The following is an 18,897-nucleotide window of genomic DNA, read 5'->3' as shown; positions in this document are numbered from 1 at the left end:
GTTATGAAAGACCTACATTAGCACCCTGTTTTCGCTTTCAGAAGGTGTTTTCACTGTTACGAAGAAAGGCAGCACGCACCCCGAGCAGCCGCTGTCCCGGGATTCGGAACGGCATTGCTTAAACACGTTGCATTGAGCAGCCATTAGCAAGATGAGTTCTAAGGTGTTGGAAAAGCCTGAAAGAGCTCATAAGGGTGTTACACTTAGCCTAAAACTAGACATAATTAATTGTTTCGATCGTGGTGAACGAAGCAAGGACAAAGTGCGTTTGGCTTGTGGAAGCTGACAAAGATGATGTTGAAGAGGTTTTGGCATCCCATGACCAAGAACTGATAGATGAAGAGCTGATGCAATTGGAAGAGGAAAGGAAAACAATCGAAACCGAATGCAGTAGCGAAAGTGAAGTCGTCCAGGAACTGAACGTAAAGCAACTGCGTGAGATTTTCGCTGCAATGATAAAGTACAACTTTAATTTTGAAAGGGTACATAGGTTTATGGGATATTTGCAAGATGGGTTGAGTCCTTACAAAGAACTGTGTGATTTAAAAATGCTCGAGGCTCAGCAGTCAAGCAAGCCTTCCACATCAACCACAGCGGACGACGAACCTCGACCTTCGACGTTGAGGTGAGTAGTCATAGGAGAAGATGAGCCGCCTGCTCTAATGGAAACTGATGACGATGAGATGACACCCCAGTGTCCCACCACCCCAACCCCCAGGCCCTGGACAGATACTGTACCGATTCGCGGAGAATGCAGCAGTAGCCGGGAGGCACACAGCACATCTTTAAGAAAAAAGCCGAAATAAACATGCTAATTAATTAAGTGCCACCTAACACGTAATTGTCGGCCCAGATCATTGCCGATGCAATTGCCTCTGATCTGCGCTGACATTCACGTGCCGGGCAGCACCTAATTAATTAGCACGTTTATTTTGCCTTTTTTCTTAAAGATGTGCTGTGTGCCTCCTGGCTACCCCTGCGTGCTTCGCGGCAATGTATCAGTCAGCGGCCCGGAGGGTGGGGGCCACTGCACCACCCAACCTGCGACGACTCAGTCTAACACACCATCATCAGTGTGCTCAATGTCTTCCCAATTCCCATAAGTGATACTACACTGTACATACATTATTTCTACTTTATATAGGCTGTGTAATTTTACATGTTATTTGGTAGATTTGGCAGCTTCATAGTGTAAATGTTACTGGAGAGCGCGTTTATGCCAACAGTGCTTGCGTGAGATTTTCGCTACTGAGATCTGTGCAGGCAGTTGTTGTAGAGAAGTATTTCTACTTTATATAGGCTGTGTATTTATCACATCGTTCTTGCTTTTACTATATGTTACTGTTATTTTAGGTTTTATGTGTTATTTGGCATGATTTGGTAGGTTATTTTTGGGTCTGCAAGCGCTCACAAAATTTTCCCATATAAATAAATGGTAATTGCTTCTTCGCTTTACAACATTTCGGCTTGCGAACTGTTTCATAGGAACGCTCTAGCTTTGGATGACGGGGGAAACCTGTACCGTTATTCCAAATGTTCTATGGTTCTAATGTCTACCCCTCTCTATGGTACATTGATCTCTAGCTAAAGGTCTCTAACTTTCTCTTTTTGTAAATAGTGCCAGGACTGCGGAGTGTTTCCGGCATATTTTTTTTACATTTCTGATTTCCAACATCTGCATTTTAGCTTAAATTTTCGCTAATCCTGAAATCATCCATGTGATGTGGTTTGGGGGCTTAAGGCCTCTCAAACATTGAAAAATGGTTAACATCGCTCTCTGATCTGCTGTCTAATGTGATTTATTTTGAACCCCTCCACATGTGGCCAGAGCAAATCATTAATAAACATAGGACCCGGGGAAGGATCTTAGCCCTAAATGTCGACTGTTTATTTGTTTCCATAAATGCTGCCTGACCTGTTGAGTTCCTCCAATATTTTGTGTGTGCTGCTCTGAATTTCCAGCATCTGCAGAATCTCGTGTTCATCAATGAACATGTAATGTTTTATGTTTACACACTTGAACCTTGTAATTTTAGAATGAATTACCCTTTGTAAGGTGCATTTAGAAATTTGAAGGCTGATTCTTGCTCATATCAGTGGTTCTTATATAAATTATATACCTTCTGACTACTCTCTATCAAATTATTACACTAATCAAAATCTATTAATTACAATTTTGAAGTTTTAGATATGTAAACAGTCTTAAGAAAGTTAATATAAAAACAGTACAAGGAGAATCCTGGATTGATTCAATCAGGTGCAAAGGAAAATGATTTGAGGTTAGTTTAGCTGCAGTTAAGTATGGGGTTCCCTGGAGGTTACTTTGAGTCCCTTGGGGAAATAGCACAATCTGTCCTTCTTTCCATCACAGAATGTTTACTGTTAATTCCACCATGAATAGCTCCATTTGCAGCTGCACCTGTATTGTATTGGAGGAAAAGCTGAATAGGCTGAAAGCGACAAGCAACATTTGGAGGCCATCTTCAAATGTTGCCCGCCTCTTTCAGCCTATTTTCACGATGCTAAACTGAGACTTGTGATTTCTTGGTGGTGGTACTCTTTTGAAGAAAACAGTATTTTTTTGGACACCCAGAATTTTTTTTCACTTAAAATAAGATTAGATTAGATTGAACTTTATTGTCATTGTGCCGAGTACAGGTACAAAGCCAATGAAATGCAGTTAGCATCTAACCAGAAATGCAAAGAGTAGCGTTATGTACAAAATAACTGTGAATAAAAAGTAAATGCTACAGCACACAAGTGTAAAAGTACTGAGACAGTACAATATGGGTGCAATACTGCTTAGCGCTGTGATGTGAGGTTCAGCAGGGTCACAACCTCAGGGAAGAAGCTCTTCCTGTGTTTGCTGGTGCGTGAGCGGAGGCTCCTGTAGCGCCTGCCGGATGGGAGGAGAGTAAGAAGTCCATGGTTAGGGGGAGATGCATCCTTGATAATGCTTTTCACCCTGCCCAGGCAGCATTCATTGTGGACTTCAGGCATGCCAGGAGCCACACTCACGTCCCCATCTACATCAAGGGAGCTGTAGTGGAGCGTGTATCAAGCTTCAAATTCCTTGGTGTCCACATTCCCGAGGACCTCACCTGGTCCCTGAACTCTTCCATCCTGATCAAAAAGGCACAACAGCGCCTTATTTCCTGCGGAGCATGAAGAAAGCTCACCTCTGTCCAAGGATACTGATGGACTTTTACCGCTGTACCATTGAGAGCATACTCACCAACTGCATCTCAGTGTAGTATGGCAATTGTCCCGTATCGGACCGCAAAGCACTCCAGTACATAGTGAAAACTGCCCAGCGGATTACCGGCGCCCAATTGCCCACCATTGAGAACATCGACCATAACCAACATAAATTGCCATTTGTCTCATAGCCTCTATAGCCTCCAAGACTCTTTGCTGTGTACAGATTGGCTTCCATGGTGCCCATATTTCAGCAGTATTCATTATCTGTAAAGTGTTTTGGAAATTCTAAGCTCATGAAAGGACCTTTATAAATGTACATGAGTATCTTTTTGGAGATACTCAATTTTAGAATGGAGTAATACAATAAAGCATCCTTGAAAGAAATTGAACAAATAGATAATAAAGGATGTTTTTTTCATTGTATTGAGTATGTCACTATGATTTAAACACTGCAGTCAGCTATAGTTTCTGATTTGTCCTGGCAGTGTAGAGGTTTGTGCACTGCGTAGGGATTGGGGGATAAGGTGACTCTGAGGACAGCCAAAGCTATCCTCTCCTGTGCCATCAGGAAGGCAAAGCAAGTGTACCCACAGAAAATTCAGACACCTTTGTGACAACAGGAACATGTGATACATTTGGCAAGGTATACAAACCACAACAAAATGCAGGTTCAGTGACCTCAACACCTCCCTCCTTGATGGGCTGAATGCCTTCTATGCAGGATTTGACACAATGAATGATGTGACATCAAGGAAAGCCCCAGAGGAACAGACATCCTGTCTGGTTGCACTCAAGGTGAGTAGGATCTTAGCCAGGGTAAACCCACATAAAGCTGTGGAGCCAGTTAACATAATGCTCAGGTGATGACAGATTGTACAACCTAGCTAATAGAGGTCTTACTAGTTACCTTTAACACCTCTGTAATAGTCCACTGTCCCTGCAGGCTTCAAGGCAGCCAGCATCCTTCTGGTGCTCAGAGGGCAACAGTAACTGGTCTAAACAATTACTCCTCAGTGGCACTGAACTTGGCAATGATGAAGTGCTTTGAGTGTCTGGTAATGGTTCATATAAAATTCTACCTTCCAGCTACATTGGATCCTTTCCAGTACACGTACCGCTCAAATTGTCCCACTGGTGATGCCATAGCCTCGGCCCTAGAAGGGGAGGTGGGGCATTAACGGAAGTTAGAGAAGTCATTGTTCATGCCATCAGGTTGGAGGCTACCCAGACTGAAAAAGCCTCACCTCCCCTTCGTACCCCATCCATTACTTATTTATCATTATTATTTAATTTTTTTTTCTCTCACTCTTTTTCTCCCTCTGTCCCTCTCACTATACTCCTTGCCCATCCTGTGGGATTCTCCCCTCCCCCTTTCTTTCTCCCTAGGCCTCCCATCCCATGATCCTTTCATATCCCTTTTGCCAATCAACTTTCTAGCTCTTAGCTCCATCCCTCCCCCTCCTGTCTTCTCCTATCATTTTGGATCTCCCCCTCCCCCTTCCATTTTCAAATCTCTTTACTATCCCTTCTTTCAGTTAATCCTGATGAAGGGTCTCGACCTGAAACGTCAACTGTACCTCTTCCTAGAGATGCTGCCTAGCCTCAAACCTCATCATCGAGTTCACTGATGATACAACAGTGGTTGGCCTCATTGACAACAATGATGAGTCAACACACAGACATCAACAACAAAGATGAGTTGGCATACAGCAAGGAGGTAGAGAGGCTTGTCAAATGATGTGAGAACAAGTACCTGAGTCTCAATGTGGACAAGACAGAAGAGATGATTGTGGACTTCAGGAAGGCGCAGATCAACCACTCTCCATTGCACATCAATGACTCTGCTATGGAGAAGATTCTTCAGTGTGCACATAATGGGTGATCTAACGTGCACCCACAACACATCCTCTCTAGTCAAGAAGGCACAGCAGTGTCTACACTTTCTGAAGAAGCTGAGGCATGCAAGGCTCCCTGCCCCCATTCTAACATCTTTTTTACAGGAGCACCATTGAGACTGTCCTGTCTAGCTGCATCATTGTGTGGTATTCAAGCTGTAAGGATTCGGATTGTAAGACTTTACAGAGAACAGAGAGGATCACTAGCAAGAGAGAATCTGCAGATGCTGGAAATCCTCTTAACACACACAAAATGCTGGAGGAACTCAGCAGGCCAGGCAGCATCTGTAGGGAAAAAAGTACAGTCGACGTTTCGGGCGGAGACCATTCGGCAGTCCTGAGTTCCTCCAGCACTTTGTGTGTGTTGAGAGGATCACCAGGTTCTCCCTCTCCCCTATTTTTGACATTCACTGGAAGCATTGTATAGGAAGGACCCGAAACATTGTTGAGGATCTTTACCACCCATCCTTCAGACTCTTTGACCCACTACCATCAAAAAGGAGGTACATAAGCATCAGGACTAGGACTGCCAGACTGGATAACAGTTTCTTACCCCAGGGTGTGAGATAAATGAATACCCTGCCATCACTGGGGTATCGCCATTAGGACAACAAGCTGTTTTCTGTTCTGTTTCCCTGTGCTACACATTTGCATATGCACTTTGAATTATATTTTATTAATATACTTGTAGTTATATTTTGTTTTATCTGCTGTGTGTGATCGACACATGTATTATGGGTGCACCGTGGTCTGGAGGAACGTCGTTGTCTTTGGTTGTATGCATGTATAGTTGGATGACAAACTTGGACTTGAACTTTTGTGTAAAGAAGTTATTTTAAATGTATAAAATTTTGATTAAAACATAATCACAGTTCTGTGCACATTTGAAGACTCCATACTAAGATTACATAAGATTTAGTGAGGCAGACATGGGGAAGTTTTCACTTGTGAGGAGATCAAAATTTGTAGCATGCAGTAAGTCCGGTTGGGAGTTTGAAAGCAGTTTCACCATTGACAGTATCAGAATCAGGTTTATTGTCGCACAAGTAGTAAAATTTATTATTTTGTGACAACACTTCAGTACACATATAACAAATTACTATAAATTACAATAAAAATAAATAGCCTGCAAATGAGGAATAGTGAGGTAGTGTTCATGAAGGCTTCAGCAATCTAATAGCAGAGGGGAAGCCCCTGTTCTTAAAATTAGAGTGTGGGTCTTCAGGCTCCTGTACCTGCCCCCTGATGATAGTAATGAGAAAAGGGTATGTCCCAAGATGGTGAGGGTCCTCACCTTGAGGCACTGCCTTTGGAAGATGTCCATTATGGTGGGGAAGCATGTGCCCATGATGGAGCTGGCTGAGTCAACAACTCTGTGAAGCCTCTTTATGATCTTGTGCATTGGTGCCTTCACACCAGACGGTGGTGTAACCAGTCAGAATTATCACCATGGGATATTTGCTAGAGTATTTGGTAAATATCAAATCATCACAAACCCTAATGAAGTATTGCTGCTGGTGTGTCTTTATTGTGATTGCATCAACTTGATGGATCTAGGATAAATCCTCTGTGATGTCAACACCCAGGAACTTGAAGTGTTCACCCTTTCCACCACTGACCTCTCAGTGTCAATTGGTAGGCATTCTCTCAACTTCCCCTTCCTAGAGTCTACAGTCAATTCTTTGCTCTTGCTGATACTGAGGGCAAGATTATTGTTACAACACAATAATCTATCTCATTCCTGTACACCACTTCATCACCATCTGAGATTCTGCCAACAACAGTGCTGTCATCAGAATATTAATATAGTGTTTGAGCTGTGCCTAGCCACACAGTCATGAGTGTAGGGAGAGTAGAGTAGTGGGCTATGTGTGCTTATGTTGATTGTTAGTCAGATTATTACTAATCTGTACTGACTGGTCTTCTGAGGAGGAAGTCAAGAATTCAGTTGTAGAGGGAGGTACAGAGGCCCAGATTTGAAGATTGTTGATTATTACTGAGAGGATAATGGTGTTGAATGCTGAGTTGTAATCAATAAACAGCAGCCTTGCATTGGTATTCCTGTATCCCAGGTGGTCCAAAGCACACTGGAGAACCAGTGAGATTGTGTTATTATAGACCCATTGTGGTGTTAGGACCAGATCTTTGATCAGGCAGGAGTTCATTCTAGCCTTGACCAACCTCTCTAAAGTACTTCCATCGCAGCAGATGTGAGCATAACCGGGTGATAGTCATTAAAGCAGCTCACCCTGCTCTTCTTGGGTACTGGTATGACTGTTGCCCTTTTGAAGCAGGTGGTAACCTCAGACTGCAGCAGTGAGAAGTTGAAAATCTCCTTGAACACTGCAGCTAGTTGGTTGCCATAGATTTTCAGTACCCTGCCAGATATACCATTAGGGCCTGATGCGCTACAAGGGTTCACCTTCTTGAAGGATGCCGTAATGTTGGCCTCTGAGACAGAGATAACAGGGTCACCAGCATTTTGTGTTTGTTACTTTGGATTTCCAGTATCTGTAGAATCTTTTGTGTTCATGTATCACCTGTATTAGGCTGTTAACTTTAACTTCGGGTTCAGCTGCCTGTAGAGTCATTCCTTTCCCTTGAGAACTGAGGGAGCTTCCAGTTGGGAAATAAATACCTTGTGTTCACAGTTAATTACCCTATTATCATCAGATAAGTGTTTGTTCTTATTGGGAAAAGTCAAGGATCCCAATTAGTAATTAGTGAAGAGTTCAGGGTTAAACTGTGAGGACTTCGCAGCTTTCTTTACAGATGTTTGTGGAACACTGAGAAGAGATGTAAGATCTCTCAAGGAGACAAAATTGTAATGCAGCAACACTTCAGCTGCCCGTTCAGCATTTATGGCACTGGTGAATGGACATCCTTGCAGATGATCACGTGATTCAAGAATTAAAATATCAACCATGTTTATTACAAAAAAATTTAGCGGAGAGCCAACTGTGTCATAGAAAACATAGAAAATAGGTGCAGGAGTAGGCCATTCGGCCCTTCAAGCCTGCACCGCCATTTATTATGATCATGGCTGATCATCCAACTCAGAACCCTGCACCAGCCTTCCCTCCATACCCTCTGATGCCCCTAGCCACAAGGGCCATATCTAACTCCCTCTTAAATATAGCCAATGAACTGGCCTCAACTGCTTCCTGTGGCAGAGAATTCCACAGATTCACCACTCTCTGTGTGAAGAAGTTTTTCCTAATCTCAGTCCTAAAAAGGCTTCGCCTTTATCCTCAAACCGTGACCCCTCGTTCTGGACTTGCCCAACATCGGGAACAATCTTCCTGCATGTAGCCTGTCCAATCCCTTTAGGATTTTATACGTTTCAATCAGATCCCCCCTCAATCTTCTAAATTCCAACAAGTACAAGCCTAGTTCATCCAGTCCTTCTTCATATGAAAGTCCTGCCATCCCAGGAATCAATCTGGTGAACCTTCTTTGTACTCCCTCTATGGCAAGGATGTCTTTCCTCAGATTAGGGGACCAAAACTGCACATAATACTCCAGGTGTGGTCTCACGAAGGCCTTGTACATCTGCAGTAGTACCTCCCTGCTCCTGTACTCGAATCCTCTCGCTATAAATGCCAGCATACCATTCGCCTTTTTCACCGCCTGCTGTACCTGCATGCCCACTTTCAATGACTGGTGTATAATGACACCCAGGTCTCGTTGCACCTCCCCTTTTCCTAATCGGCCACCATTCAGATAATAATCTGTTTTCCTATTTTTGCCACCAAAGTGGACAACTTCACATTTATCCACATTAAATTGCATCTGCCATGAATTTGCCCACTCACCCAACCTATCCAAGTCACCCTGCATCCTCTTAGCATCCTCCTCACAGCTAACACTGCCGCCCAGCTTCGTGTCATCCGCAAACTTGGAGATGCTGCATTTAATTCCCTCATCCAAGTCATTAATATATATTGTAAACAACTGGGGTCCCAGCACTGAGCCTTGCGGTACCCCACTAGTCACTGCCTGCCATTCTGAAAAGGTCCCGTTTATTCCCACTCTTTGCTTCTTGTCTGCTAACCAATTCTCTATCCACATCAATACCTTACCCCCAATACCGTGTGCTTTAAGTTTGCACACTAATCTCCTGTGTGGGACCTTGTCAAAAGCCTTTTGAAAATCCAAATATACCACATCCACTGGTTCTCCCCTGTCCACTCTACTAGTTACATCCTCAAAAAATTCTGTGAGATTCGTCAGACATGATTTTCCTTTCACAAATCCATGCTGACTTTGTCCGATGATTTCATCGTTTTCCAAATGTGCTGTTATCACATCTTTGATTACTGACTGCAGCAGTTTCCCCACCACCGATGTTAGGCTAACCGGTCTATAATTCCCCGGTTTCTCTCTCCCTCCTTTTTTAAAAAGTGGGGTTACATTAGCCACCCTCCAATCCTCAGGAACTAGTCCAGAATCTAACGAGTTTTGAAAAATTATCACTAATGCATCCATTATTTCTTGGGCTACTTCCTTAAGCACTCTGGGATGCAGACCATCTGGCCCTGGGGATTTATCTGCCTTTAATCCCTTCAATTTACCTAACACCACTTCCCTACTAACATGTATTTCACTCAGTTCCTCCGTCTCACTGGACCCTCTGTCCCCTACTACTTCTGGAAGGTTATTTATGTCCTCCTTAGTGAAGACAGAACCAAAGTAATTATTCAATTGGTCTGCCATGTCCTTGCTCCCCATAATCAATTCACCTGTTTCTGTCTGTAGGGGACCTACATTTGTCTTTACCAGTCTTTTCCTTTTTACATATCTATAAAAGCTTTTACAGTCAGTTTTTATGTTCCCTGCCAGTTTTCTCTCATAATCTTTTTTTCCCTTCCTAATTAAGCCCTTTGTCCTCCTCTGCTGAACTCAGAATTTCTCCCAGTCCTCAGGTGAGCCACTTCTTCTGGCTAATTTGTATGCTTCTTCTTTGGAATTGATACTATCCCTAATTTCTCTTGTCAGCCACGGATGCACTACCTTCCTTGATTTATTCTTTTGCCAAACTGGGATGAACAATTGTTGTAGTTCATCCATGCAATCTTTAGATGCTTGCCATTGCATATCCACTGTCAATCCTTTAAGTGTCATTTGCCAGTCTATCTTAGCTAATTCACGTCTCATACCTTCAAAGTTACCCCCCTTTAAGTTCAGAACCTTTGTTTCTGAATTAACTATGTCACTCTCCATCTTAATGAAGAATTCCACCATATTATGGTCACTCTTACCCAAGGGGACTCTCACGACAAGATTGCTAATTAACCCTTCCTCATTGCTCAAAACCCAGTCTAGAATAGCCTGCTCTCTAGTTGGTTCCTTGACATGTTGGTTCAAAAAACCATCCGGCATACATTCCAAGAAATCCTCTTCCTCAGCACCTTTACCAATTTGGTTCACCCAATCTCCATGTAGATTGAAGTCACCCATTATAACTGCTGTTCCTTTATTGCACACATTTCTAATTTCCTGTTTAATACCATCCCCGACCTCACTACTACTGTTAGGTGGCCTGTACACAACTCCCACCAGCGTTTTCTGCCCCTTAGTGTTATGCAGCTCTACCCATATCAATTCCACATCTTCCCGGTTTATGTCCTTCCTTTCTATTGCGTTAATCTCCTCTTTAACCAACAACGCCACCCCACCTCCTTTTCTTTCATGTCTATCCCTCCTGAATATTGAATATTCCTGAACATTGAGCTCCCATCCTTGGTCACCCTGGAGCCATGTCTCTGTGATCCCAACTATATCATATTCATTAATAACAATCTGCACTTTCAATTCATCCACCTTGTTACGAATGCTCCTGGCATTGACACACAAAGCCTTCAGGCGCTCTTTTTGTACAGGTCACGCCTGCGCCAAAAAAGGTCCCAATGATCCAAAAACTTGAATCCCTGCCTCCTGCTACAATCCCTCAGCCACGCATTTATCCTCCACCTCATCGCATTCCTACTCTCACTGTCGCGTGGCACAGGCAGTAATCCCGAGATTACTACCTTTGCGGTCCTTTTTCTCAACTCCCTTCCTAGCTCCCTATATTCTCCTTTCAGGACCTCATCCCTTTTCCTACCTATGTCATTGGTACCTATATGTACCACGACCTCTGGCTCCTCACCCTCCCACTTCAGGATATCTTGGACACGATCAGAGATATCCTGGACCCTGGCACCAGGGAGGTAAACTACCATCCGGGTCTCTGGACTGCATCCACAGAATCGCCTATCTGACCCCCTTACTATCGAGTCCCCTATCACAACTGCCCTTCTCTTCCTTTCTCTACCCTTCTGAGCTACAGGGCCAGACTCTGTGCTAGAGGCACAGCCACTGTCGCTTCCCCCGGGTAAGCTGTCCCCCCCAACAGTACTCAAACAGGAGTACCTATTGTTAAGGGGCACAGCCACCGGGGTACTCCCTATTACCTGACTCTTCCCCTTCCCCTTCCTAACCGTGACCCACTTGTCTGCCTCCCGTGGCCCCGTGTCAGTCATATGTTGCCATTATTATGTCATCGTTGGATCAAAGCTTGGAATTCCCCATCAAACAGGCCTGTGGGAGTTTGCAAAGGTTCAAGGAGGATGTTGACCATTTTCTCGATAGCTGTTTTCTCAGTCCTTCTTGCAAAAGCAGAACTGCTGCTTGGATTTCATGATACTTATTTTCAGATAAGAGATTAATTTGAGGCTTTGTCTGCACACTATGTATATACAGTATGAAAGAACCTGGGTTATGATGTCTGGAGTAATTCTGGCTGGCCTTTATCCTTTAGTTATCAGTACTGTGTGGTACATACATTGAAGTGTGGGTAGATTTATGCCTTGTTTCACTCCATTACAGTGAGTGTTGGCCATTGAAGGGGACTATATAAGTTGATGGAAGCTGCTGCCTCCCCATTTTGGCTACATCACATGCAAGCACAGAAATTTCTCCTGTTGGAAATAGTTCACTGGTATTCATTGAAAATGTTACCATCTGTAAATCTGTACCTGCAAAAATTTGGACAGAAGGACCAAATGTTCTGTGAGTTGGTGTTCTGCAGGACAGCACTGGTTTCATGTAGATTTAATGCTATTATTTCTCAGGTATAGATATGCTTAACTTAATAGTTAACAATTTAATACAGCAAGACAATTCTGCAAAATATCTAATTTTCTAACACAAAGTAAATAATTTTTAAAAATTGACATTTCATACAGGGCGTTTTTTGTTGAAAGAAACTGTTGAGGTGCCTGAAGACTAAATTTTGTTGCTAATACCTGAGAAGCAGAGAAAGGAAAGGCATCACAATCCCTCCTTACTCTTCACTCTTCACCCTTCCTCCTTCCCCTCCACCTTTGCTGAGTATCCACTGAGTATCTTGAAGTTGTAATCTGTAACTGTAGCAGTGTTTGTGTCTAATACACTTCTGTTTCATTCCAATATTTTGCAGAGGACCAAATCCAAGCAAAGTGTTGCAACAACTTTTGGTGCTTCAGCCAGAACAACAGCTTCAAGTCTTCAACATACTGAAGTCTCATTTAATGGAAAAAGGAGCAATTCAGCAGTAAATGAACTCGAGCAACTTTTCTCCATCATTGTGGTGAAAGCCTCCCAATCCAAACTGGGATACGTATCTAGTTTTTTTGAAGTCCTCAGTTTAAGATTGTTCATGTTTGTCCCAAAATTGAGCATTTTGTAGTTGACAGTCCTTAATACTCAGTAGTACTTTAACCTTTCAAAAGGTAAGCGGGTATAATGTGTTTGGCAGTTTTTCAACTTATTTATTCTCTTTAACATCTTTTAAACAGCAGGATCCAAGGTAAATTCTTTCTTGTTAAAGTAATATAACTGAATCCATGATCTTTTTGATTGCAAGGACTGAACTAGAATGTATTTATGCAGGAATGTACTAATTTCAAGATTATATGGATATTTTCACTCCTTTTTGAGCATGAATTCTACTGAGCAATGCGTAGATAATCTATGGGTCCGTCAATGCACTGCATCAGAATTGTACTGTATCTAACAATGAAATTGACATTGGATAATTTTAGAATATAATTTATTTTAATGGCTGCAAATAAAGTTTTTAATCTCCAGTTTGTTCAGCTGCAAAATGTGAGAAATTCATCTGTTGTGTTTTAGAATGAGTACAGCTTTTGTATATAAAAAGAAAGCGTGGGTTTATTTACAACATTTCAAGCTGATTAAGGCTCTGAGGATTAACCTTATGGCAGATGGCATGCACAAAGTGTATATAATATGTAAGTACATGTAAATGCAAGTATATATCAATTTATAAACATTTATAAGTTAAAGGTATGAAGAAATTGAACAATTTAAATTTGGATTGTGCTTTAAAATGAGGATTTTTAGTTTTATAATGTGTGTGTATAAGAGGATTCTATAATTGGCTTCCTCAAAGGAGAAACTCTGCTGTACACGAGTTACAGAAAGAGCTTCAGGAATATAGTCCTCTTTTGTTTTGATTTTTGAATCCCCATACATCACTTGATACCAGAGTCACTCTATAGTGGATTATGGAAGTAATATACCCATAGAACTATTTTGCTAACTCTATTAAAATAGTCTGAAACGAACATTTGGACCACCCTTAACAGTTTAGTTTATATATTTTAACAAGGCAACATACTTTGTGATTGATCTATCTAGACTGCATTCTGAAAGTATGAGAGTATGTACCTGTATGATGTAAAATTCCTGTTGATTATTAATCCTGTTTGAATTATGAAGGTAACTGTTTTTTGAAAGTTTTATAGCATTGCATTATTGCAGATTTTCTCAAATGTTTATCTGTATAGTCTGTTGCGTTTTGTATCTTGTCTGCATAGTATAAGGTTAGGTACTCCAGCAAACAAAAATGCAAATTTCTGTCATTAAGGAGACATTTAGCTTGAACCCAACCACGTATCTGCAAGGTGTGAATGGTGTATCACAAAACACTATTTTAGATCTTGATTTCAAAATAAAGAAAAATCTATTATTCTTGTATGAGTGTGTAATTGTCTAAAATTGATTTATTTTTCTTGATAGTTCTTTTAAAATATTGAGATATTAGGACTTTCTTTAATTGACATGGTGTGCATTTCCACTGGTAGGCATCCGTTAGTCTCGTGAGACCATGGACTTGTGCCTTGGAAGGTTTCCAGGGCGCAGGCCTGAGCAAGGTTGTATGGGAGACTGGCAGTTGCCCATGCTGCAAGCCTCCCCTCTCCACGCCAGTGATGTTGTCCAAGGGCAGGGCATTAGGACCCATACAGCTTGGCATCGGTGTCGTCGCAGAGCAATGTGTGGTTAAGTGCCATGCTCAAAGACACAACACACTGCCTCAGCCAAGGCTCGAACTAGCGACCTTCAGGTCATTAGACGAACGCCTTAACCACTTGACCATGTGCCAACGCATTTCTACCAAGGTGCATTAAAAGATGCCAGTTCACATTTAGGAACATAGCCTATGCAGCCCTATGGATGAATTAGAATTGATGAGTGTCTAAATACCACTTTCACATCATCTTTCTCTAATCATTTAATAACCAAACTTGGTCTTAATCTTTTTTGTGTGGAGGGATTCCAAATTTCTGTTACCACTGTGATGCTTTTGTTCTGAATTCCTTTTCTGAGAAATAATTTTCCTGCATGGTATCAACTCTTTTGATTACCTTAAACAATTAATTCATCTCTGACATACTTCCATGGCCAAGGGACATGTAGCATGACATCACGAGGCAACATAAAGATAGCAGTGAAGAGAACACATTCTTGTAAAGGCTTTGTCCAATGAACCACAATGTTATCGGCTTTAATTTCTATGTTAGAGCCATAGTTGAACAACACAAGTAGGCCATTTGGTCCAAACTTGACCATGCCAACTGTGAAGCCTATTTACATCAATCTTGCTTTAGGCCTGTATCCCTTTCCTATCCAAGTTCCAGTCCAGACGCCTTTTAATTGTTGGAATCATATCTGCAAATGTTTGCAATACTTCCTTAGACCAGATTTTGGAATTTAATGTTGAGAAATGTGAAGTGCTACATTTTGGTAGGCAGAGTGAGAAGTGGCATTATCAACCAGAGAGATTGATTCTAAAAGAGGTTCCAGCAGAGATCTAGGGAATGTTGAAAGTGGCAATACAGATTGGAAAGAGAAGAGCAACAAGGAAGTCATAATGTTTAAGCACAGCTGGCGTATTATTTCCCCCTCTGGCACCACAGAGAAGCTTTGGAGGTCATCATTTACCAGGGATGAGAGTTCAATTGTAGGAGTTCATCCAGTTCCAAAAGAGGTTTGATCAGCGGCCAATGCAGATATTGGAAGTTTTGATAGGAGGGGGCTTCAATCAGGTCCTCTGCCCACGTACAAAAGGCAGCGGCGGGTCACTACAGTGAAAAAGGGCTTTTGAGAGTTAATTAGCAAGAGAAAATTAAAGGAAGGCAGGGGCAAGCACTGTGGTCATTGTCGGAATGGACAGAGTCAGAGTGGTGACCTTGAGGCTCTTCAAAGCTTCTGTGAAGTGAGGCTTCAGTCAGAGAAAGCAAAGGAAGGAAAAGCTCAAGGTTGAGCTTTTTTCTCCTTCCCTTCTTTATATCTGCTCAGCTAGTACAGTAGAGTTGCCAGGCAGGGTAGTGGAATGCTCCTTTGTGGGATGTGTCCCTGATAACTACAACAGCAAGAAGTGCATCCAGCTCCAGCTTCTAACAACCTGCATTGAGGAGTTGGAGCTGGAACTGGATGAACTCTGGAATATTTGGGAGGCTGAACGGGCGATAGATAGGACATAGAAAGGCAGTTACACCCAAAGTGCAGGATATAGGGAACTGGGTGACAGGAAGAGGAAAGGAGTTAAGGAGTCAGTGCAGAGTATGCTGGTGGCCATCCCCCTCAACAACAGGTATATCACTTTGGATACTGTTGTGGGAAGTGGGGGAATGACCTGACAGTGGGAAGTCACAGTGCCTGTTTCTGTGCTGTAGTTTCTATGGTTCTATGGTTGGGTCTCTGGCACTGAATCCGTCTCTGTGACTCAGAAGGGAAGGGGGAAGAAAGGGCACACTGTGGTGATAGGGGACTCATTAGGGAAGCAAACAGGAGGTTCTGTGAGTAAGAATGAGATTCCCGGATGGTATGTTTCTTCCCGGGTGCCAGGGTCCAGGATACCTCGGATCAAGTTCTCAGCATTCTTTAGTGAGAGGGTGAACAGCCAGAAGTCATTGTCCACGTAGGTACCAATGACTTGGGTAGGATGAATGCTGAGATTCTGTTTAGGTAGTTAGGTGCTAAGTTAAAGGGCAGGACCTCCAGGGTCGTGATCTCAGGATTGCTACGCGTGCCACGTGCTAGTGAGGCCAGAAGTAGGAAGATTATACAGTTTAATATGTGGCTAAGGAGTCAGTGTAGGAGGGAAGGCATAAGATTTTTGGATCACTGGGCTTTCTTCCAGGGAAGGTGGGACTGGTACAAAATGGATAGTTTGCACTTGAACTGGAGGGGGACTAATATTCTAGTGGTAAAGTTTATTAATGCAGCACGGTGGGGTTTAAACTAGAGATGAAGAGGGGATGGGAACCATTGTGCCTGAACAGTTAATGGAGAGTTTGTGGAGACAGATTTTGTTAAGACCTCAGACAAAGTTAGGAATCAAAAGGTTAAACATGATGCAACTAGTGTCCTGAGTTGTGTATATTTCAAGGCAAGAAATATCGTAGGAAAAGTGAATAGTGCTGAAGATGAGATAGCTGGTTTACAAACAGAGGCAATGTGTACTGAGGAGAGGTTGTTGACAGGACAAAATTGCAGTCAACAGGATGTGTTGCAGTGTAAAAGGCAGACAAAATGGAAAAGGACTGAAGGTGTTGTATTTGAATGTGCACAATATATGAAATAAGGTAGATGAACTTGCAGCACAGTTGCAGATTGGGAGGTATGATGTAGGCATCACTGAATTAGAGCTGAAAGAAGATTATAGCTGGGAGCTTAATGTCCAAGGATACACATTGCGGCTAACAAGAGAAGTCAAAGCCAATTTAAAAGCCGAAGAAACATAGAAACATAGAAAACAGGTGCAGGAGTAGGTCATTCGGCCCTTGGAGCCTGCACCGCCATTTATTATGATCATGGCTGATCATCCAACTCAGAACCCTGCACCAGCCTTCCCTCCATACCCCCTGATCCCCGTAGCCACAAGGGCCATATCTAACTCCCTCTTAAATATAGCCAATGAACTGGCCTCAACTGCTTCCTGTGGCAGAGAATTCCACAGATTCACCACTCTCTGTGTGAAGAAGTTTTTCCTAATCTCGGTCCTAAAAGGCTTCCCCTTTATCCTCAAACTGTGACCCCTTGTTCTGGACTTCCCCAACATCGGGAACAATCTTCCTGCATCTAGCCTGTCCAATCCCTTTAGGATTTTATACGTTTCAATCAGATCCCCCCTCAATCTTCTAAGTTCCAACGAGTATAAGCCTAGTTCATCCAGTCTTTCATGATATGAAAATCCTGCCATCCCAGGAATCAATCTGGTGAACCTTCTTTGTACTCCCTCTATGGCAAGGATGTTTTTCCTCAGAGTAGGGGACCAAAACTGCACACAATACTCCAGGTGTGGTCTCACCAAGGTCAGAGGGCCTATAAAGGACCAAAAATTAGTGGGAAGTTAGAGGATTGGGAAGCCTTTAAAAACCAAAAGAAGGCAACTAAAAAAAGTCATTACAGTAAAGATGGAATACAAAAGTAAACTAGCCAATAATGTTAAAGAGGATACCAGAAGTCTCTTCAGATACATAAAGTGTTGTAAAGAGGCAAGAATGCATATCGGACCGCTGGAAAATGACACTGGGGAAACAGTAATGGGGTCAAGTAAATAGTGGATGAACTGGTAAATAAATTCTATCAGTCTTCACTGTCTTCTGTCTTCATACTGTCTTCCAGCAGTATGCAGGAAGCTCCAGGTGGCAGGGGTCATGACGTATGTGAGGTTAACATAACTAGAGAGAAGGTTTTTGGGGAAACAGAAAGGTCTGAAGTTAGATAAGAGACCTGGACCAGATGGTGTACACCCCAGGGTTCTGAAAGAGATGGCTGAGATTGTGGAAGCATTAGTAATGATATTTCAAGAATTACTAGATTCTGGAATGGTTCTAGAAGGCCGGAAAATTGCAAATGTCACTCTATAAGAAGGGAGAGAGGCAGAAGAAAGGAAAGTATAGGCTAGTTAGTCTGACCTCAGTGTTTCGGAAGATGTTGGAGTCGTTTGTTAAGGATGTGGTTCAGAGGTTCTTAGAGGCATAGGATAGAATGGGCTGTAGTCAGCATAGTTTCCTCAAGGGAAAATCTTGCCTGACCAATCTGTTGGAATTATTTGAAGAATTAACAAGCAGGATGGACAAAGGAGAATCAGTTGATGTTGTGTACTTGGATTTTCTGAAGGTCTTTGACAAGGTGCCATACATGAGGCTGCTTAACCAGCTACAAGCCCAAGTTATTACAGGGAAGATTCTAGCATGGATAAAGCAGTGGCTGATTGGAAAGAGACAGAAAGTGGGAATAAAGGAATCCTTTTCTGGTGGGTTGCTGTTGACTAGTGGTGTTCTGCAGAGTCTGTGTTGGGACTGATTATTTTTTTGTTATGTGTCAATGATTTGGATGACGGAATCGATAGCTTTGTTGCAAAATTTATAGACGCGTGAAGATGGATGGAGGGGCAGATAGTTTTGAAGAAGTAGGGAAGCTACAGAAGGACTTAGATCAGGAGAATAGGCAAAGAGATGGCAGA

The 18,897-nt window shown here is 42.5% G+C and overlaps 1 protein-coding gene across 1 annotated transcript in view; it reads left to right on the top strand.

Moving 5' to 3' along the window:
- The window catches only part of cds1 (CDP-diacylglycerol synthase (phosphatidate cytidylyltransferase) 1), a 111,516-nt gene extending 97,396 nt beyond the window's left edge, over nt 1-14,120 (top strand). Inside the window, exon 13 of the mRNA XM_072251896.1 lies at nt 12,559-14,120. Within this exon, the coding sequence (XP_072107997.1) occupies nt 12,559-12,676 (118 nt within the window). The 3' untranslated portion in view covers nt 12,677-14,120. The remainder of the gene's footprint in view (nt 1-12,558) is intronic.
- Nucleotides 14,121-18,897: the final 4,777 nt, after the last annotated feature.

Source organism: Mobula birostris, chromosome 3, assembly GCF_030028105.1.
Source record: "Mobula birostris isolate sMobBir1 chromosome 3, sMobBir1.hap1, whole genome shotgun sequence".
NCBI lineage: Eukaryota > Metazoa > Chordata > Chondrichthyes > Myliobatiformes > Myliobatidae > Mobula > Mobula birostris.
This window is presented reverse-complemented; position numbering and strand designations above follow the sequence as displayed.